We start from the raw sequence: 5,983 nt of genomic DNA, 5'->3' as shown, positions 1-5,983 counted from the left end.
GTGCCAAGGCCTCACACCTGTGCTAAGGCCTCACACCTGTGCTAAGGCCTCACACCTGTGCTAAGGCCTCACACCTGTGCTAAGGCCTCACACCTGTGCTAAGGCCTCACACCTGTGCTAAGGCCCCACACCTGTGCTAAGGCCTCACACCTGTGCTAAGGCCCCACACCTGTGCTAAGGCCTCACACCTGTGCTAAGGCCTCACACCTGTGCTAAGGCCTCACACCTGTGCTAAGGCCTCACACCTGTGCTAAGGCCCCACACCTGTGCTAAGGCCTCACAGCTGTGCTAAGGCCTCACACCTGTGCTAAGGCCCCACACCTGTGCTAAGGCCTCACACCTGTGCTAAGGCCCCCACACCTGTGCTAAGGCCTCACACCTGTGCTAAGGCCTCACACCTGTGCTAAGGCCTCACACCTGTGCTAAGGCCTCACACCTGTGCTAAGGCCCCACACCTGTGCTAAGGCCCCACACCTGTGCTAAGGCCTCACACCTGTGCTAAGGCCCCACACCTGTGCCAAGGCCCCACACCTGTGCCAAGGCCCCACACCTGTGCTAAGGCCCCACACCTGTGCTAAGGCCCCACACCTGTGCTAAGGCCTCACACCTGTGCTAAGGCCTCACACCTGTGCTAAGGCCTCACACCTGTGCCAAGGCCCCACACCTGTGCTAAGGCCTCACACCTGTGCTAAGGCCCCACACCTGTGCTAAGTCCCCACACCTACGGTGAGCCCCCATATGAAACCTGGAGTACCATGACACCGACTGTGTAACTCATGGCAACGGTAGTGAAACCCCATGGCAACGGTAGTGAAACCCCCATGGCAACGGTAGTGAAACCCCCCATGGCAACGGTAGTGAAACCCCCATGACAACGGGAGTGAAACCCCCCCATGGCAACGGTAGTGAAGCCCCCCCATGGCAACGGTAGTGAAACCCCCCCATGGCAACGGTAGTGAAGCCCCCCCATGGCAACGGTAGTGAAGCCCCCCCATGGCAACGGTAGTGAAACCCCCCCTGACAACGGTAGTGAAACCCCCCTAACAACGGTAGTGAAACCCCCCATGGCAACAGTAGTGAAACCCCCCCATGGCAACAGTAGTGAAACCCCCCCCATGGCAACGGTAGTGAAACCCCCCCATGGCAACGAGAGTGAAACCCCCCATGGCAACGAGAGTGAAACCCCCCATGGCCACGGGAGTGAAACCCCCATGACAACGGGAGTGAAACCCCCATGGCAACGAGTGAAACCCCATGACAACGGTAGTGAAACCCCCCCCCATGACAACGGTAGTGAAACCCCCCATGACAACGGTAGTGAAACCCCCATGACAACGGTAGTGAAACCCCCCCATGACAACGGTAGTGAACCCCCCCCCCCATGACAACGGTAGTGAAACCCCCCCATGACAACGGTAGTGAAACCCCCCATGGCAACGGTAGTGAAACCCCCCCATGGCAATAGTAGTGAAACCCCCCCCATGGCAACGATAGTTATGCCTACTATAACTGGACGAGGAACACCAGTTGCCATACAGCAGTAGGCAACACAAAACGGATCACCCTAGCTGCCTTTTCCTTGCCACATGCCTAGATAATCAGTCACAATGTGTGAGAACGAAAGGGGTGAGTAGGAGAAGAGGGAGCAGGAAGACGCAGGTGAATATGAAAAGTGGCGAGGGGTGTGTGGGGGGTGTAGGAGGGGGGGGGGGAGGTAGAGAGAAGAGCGTGATGAATAATGGGAGTGGGGGGGTAGGGGGTGGAAAAGGGGGAGGGGGTCGGCAGTACATGGTGCAACAGAAGAGGAGAGGTGGTTATAAGAGAAAGTGTCGAGAGAGTGGGAAAAGGGAAGCCAGGAGAAAGGAAGGGGAGATATAGAGGGTAAAGGTTGCTCAGAGAGAGAGACAGACAGACAGAGAGGAGAGACACACACACAGGAGAGAGAGACACACAGAGGAGAGAGACAGAGACACAGAGAGACAGAGAGACAGACACAAAGAGACAGACACACAGAGAGACAGAGAGACAGAGAGACAGAGACACAGAGAGACAGACACAGAGAGACAGACACAAAGAGACAGACACACAGAGAGACAGAGAGACAGAGAGACAGAGAGACAGACAGACACAAAGAGACAGACACACAGAGAGACAGACACACACAGAGACAGAGACACAGAGAGACAGAGAGACAGAGACACAGACAGACAGACACAAAGAGACAGACACACAGAGAGACAGAGACACAGAGAGACAGAGACAGACAGACAGAAAATGCCACCCAGAAATGAGCCCTGACACCCCGCTAACACAATACACCGAGAACCCACACAACACACACCAGACGACACTTGATCAGACATGAAGAAAACGACACCAGCTCCTCCAGAGAGCGACGACAGAGAACAGCAGGCGTCGAGGTGTTATAGAAAGCTTGGCAAGACGAGGCGCGAGAGAGAGACGCCGTCCTCAGGGGGGTTGGTTGACTTTCACGTCCACAGATGGTGCTGTTCGTGCCCTTCCTGTGCCCTGCTGCGCACTCCACGCTCATTCCTGCACCTGTACTGCGCAGATGGTGAGATGCCCCCTTCATAAATCTCTTTTTCACTGTGCAGAAAGACCCTTTTTTCTCCCTATGCAACTGCACAAATGACGCCCTTTTCAGTGAATCTTTATCTTGTACCAAACACACCCAAGTGCAGTTACACGCACGCGCACACACACACACACACACACACACACACACACACAGGTTAGGCGGGATCCAAGAGTCAATGCTCGATCCTGCAGACACAACTAGGTGAGTACACATTTAAAACTGTGTGTGTGTGTATTTGATGGAGCCCAATAGGCTCCAGAATCTGCACACCAGTTGATTAACAGTTGAGAGGCGGAACCAGAGAGCCAGAGCTCAACCCCCGCAAGCACTGGACCACGTTCACTCAATATGTACCGTTTCGCTAGGCAGGAAATGATGGACATGAAGAGAGAGACATGGTAAATTATACCTCTGGTGACCCCAGCCAGCAGGCGCCTCGAACGACCTTAACTGCGTCGTTACACAGCGATGTGACGTTAGAGGTCACAATTCCACCTCTCCCAGAATCTTTCACAGACGGTTCAGGTCGACGGTGGCCACTCCCAGCCTCTCACAGATGGCTCAGATCACCAGCACCTGACGCTATCCATCAAACACGTCTCCATTAGTCTCTCCCGAAAAAACAAAAGACCAGTTTTCTATACATGTGTCTAGGTCACATGATCCCATGATCTATAGGAATTCGAACCCTGACTAAAGTAAACGAGTGACGGGAAAGAAGCCCCCACCCCAAAAAAAATAGGTAAAAACTTGTCATGTGAACAAGCCAGCTACGGATAACTATAGATACTGATTGACTAGCCATGAACACGACCCAACACACGCAGGAGAATAATAACCACAGCCATTTTTGAGGTCATAGAAAATATATGCAAATGGGTCATATGCGAGAGACGCCGCTAAGATGGGAAGAGTGAGAGAGACGCCGCTAAGATGGGGAGAGAGAGAGAGACGCCGCTAAGATGGGGAGAATGAGAGACGCCGGCGCCCATACGGGCAGGAGGGGGTGTGGGGGGTGCGGAGTGGGAGAGAGAGAGAGAGAGAGACACAGCCAAGAGGCAAAGAAAGCCACCGCCGCACCTTGACCTGATCTTTCACCAGTGGTGCGGGTAACTGTAAATGTCGGGGGGTATCTCCCCCCTCCCGCCCCCCCCCCGGCGTTCCGTTATCTAGCGAACCGTTGCTGTGTTTTCTAGTTGATTTTGTTTTCGGTAATACCGTTATTGTCGCTAATTGTGACGGATTAACCGTCGTTTTCAATGCCTCGGTTTGTACCATGATTTTTGATGTACTTCAATATTCTTCTCTTGTTCCCATCCTTTAAATGGGATATTTCCTGGTGAGGACTTGCACGTACGTGCCAGCCGCGTCCAACACCCTGGTTGACCAGTCCAGCAACGAGGAGGCCTGGTCGACGACCGGGCCGCGGGGTCACCGAGGCCCGAAATCATCTCAAGGTATGTGCTTCCAGGAACCGGACGAGTGTGCCTTGTGAAGCCTTGTTTTGGCTAGGTTGCACACTAATAACGGGCTCGCCATAGCCCGTGCTACTTGGAACTTTTTGTTCCAGGTAGCGAATCTTAAACAACGACAGGCTAATAAAACAATATTCTAGGTTTAGGTTCGGTCGTCCTATTGAGCGACATATGGTCGTTCTCATCCGGGTCGAGTCGTCCTCTTGGGGCGTCGTACCCAAATATGATTTCAGTTCAAGGGTTAGAGTTAATTTGTTTATACGGGGCCAACGACCTCGTTTAGGTGTCAGATAAATGATTTAACAGTTTGCTCATTTCATTACTTGTACCTACACTTAAAAGTGTACCGTTGTGGTGTACTTCCACTTGTACATCAAGAAGTGGAAGTGGAATCATTGTGTGCATCAATGTACACGTGTAACTGCCTTGTATTCCCAGGTTCCTTGCACATTGCCGGCAAGAAATCATCAGCGACTTGGGGGTCATTGGCCGTCAGTGGAGGAACAGTCTCCGCTTATTTGCTTACTTTACATTCTACTTCTTCCACTGGACTCGCTGATATTTCCAGCGACGCCCCTTTTCCAGGTAAACTTGGAGATCTCGCCAGCATTGGAGGACAGGAGGCCGACTCTGGCCTACTGTTAGGCTCAGCGCCGCGGGGAGAGGAGATGATTAATCTTGGCAGAGGTCGGGTCTTGCCGTTCCTGTTAGGCGTTAGATATTGACAAGAGAAGGTGTGCCATACTCGGGAGCTGCAGCACTGCACAACTGCCACTTTAGTAACCAGGTTGTACAGTGGGCTACGTCGGACCCTGCAACCTGACCGGCTCCGTCGTATTGATACAAAGCTGTTTTACGAAACTAACATTTAACATTAATATAATCATAAAATATGGTGGTAGAAAAGTGACAGTAACGAGAGTGAGAAAGAAAGAAGTAAGAGAAATGCAGAAGATAGAAAAGCGAGAAAGAGAGAAGGGAAAAGAACTATCACGAGAAAGCGCCAAGCCATTACGACTATACAGCACTGGGAAGGGATCAGGATAAGGATTTGGCATGGGACGAAGGGAAGGGGGGGGGGAATGGTGCCCAACCCAGGGAAATCCTCAACCTTGGACGATCGGGGATTGAACGCCGTCCTGCATGAAGCGAGACCGTCGCTCTACCGTCCAGCCCAAGAGAAAGAGAGAAGAGGAATATCATCCAGGAGCCGCACGCTCAGAAACACATTTCCTGGCCTCCGCTGCCAGTGGACTAAGATCATATCTCGTCGACACTAGAGCAGTCAATTACGCCTTTCCCCGTGGGTGCCTCCGAGCAGGGGCTCTACACTGGCACTGGCGGACTTCTTCACAGTATAATCCCGCACTCCACCACAGCTCGGTAAATCCAATGGGCTGGGAACGGTAAACCTTTGCACGCAAGCACTGCCGACACCTTCCATCTTGAACATAAGCGTCAGTCAGTCAGATCAATGACTGTGGTTGAGGCGCAGACAAGCCCGGTTCAGTAGGCGGAGTGACGGTAACGTTACTAACCTTGAGGAGAGCCATAGCAGCGGTAGACGCGAAGTGTTGCGTGGTGGCCTTCAGGTATAAGACTGCAGGTGTGTAACCAGCGAGACCACGACGACGGGGGCGACAAAGAACAAAGTGTTCCCGGAGCTTCCACTGGGAGATGCGGCCGCGGCGGCAGCAGAGGACTGATAGCAGGAGCCGGGGCGCTCGCCGGGGCCCCACACCGATGCCACTCTCGCGAAAGTAAAAGTCGGTCGGACAGTGCCTGGTTCAGGGAGGGGGAAGAGCGGGAGGGGAGGGTGGAAGGGGCAGAAAGAAGAGAGGGGGAGGTGGTGGTGGTGTTCAGGAACGCCACTTTCAACCAGGGAGGAGCTATTCTTCCTCCATAGCCA

General features: G+C 53.3%; 1 protein-coding gene across 1 annotated transcript in view; it reads right to left on the bottom strand.

Annotated features, from left to right (window-relative positions):
• The window catches only part of LOC123773678 (pro-resilin), a 34,195-nt gene extending 28,448 nt beyond the window's left edge, over positions 1-5,747 (bottom strand). The window contains exon 1 of the mRNA XM_045767510.2: positions 5,613-5,747. Within this exon, the coding sequence (XP_045623466.1) occupies positions 5,613-5,627 (15 nt within the window). The 5' untranslated portion in view covers positions 5,628-5,747. The remainder of the gene's footprint in view (positions 1-5,612) is intronic.
• Positions 5,748-5,983: the final 236 nt, after the last annotated feature.

This window comes from Procambarus clarkii, chromosome 72 (genome assembly GCF_040958095.1).
Source record: "Procambarus clarkii isolate CNS0578487 chromosome 72, FALCON_Pclarkii_2.0, whole genome shotgun sequence".
NCBI classification, from domain to species: domain Eukaryota; kingdom Metazoa; phylum Arthropoda; class Malacostraca; order Decapoda; family Cambaridae; genus Procambarus; species Procambarus clarkii.
This window is presented reverse-complemented; position numbering and strand designations above follow the sequence as displayed.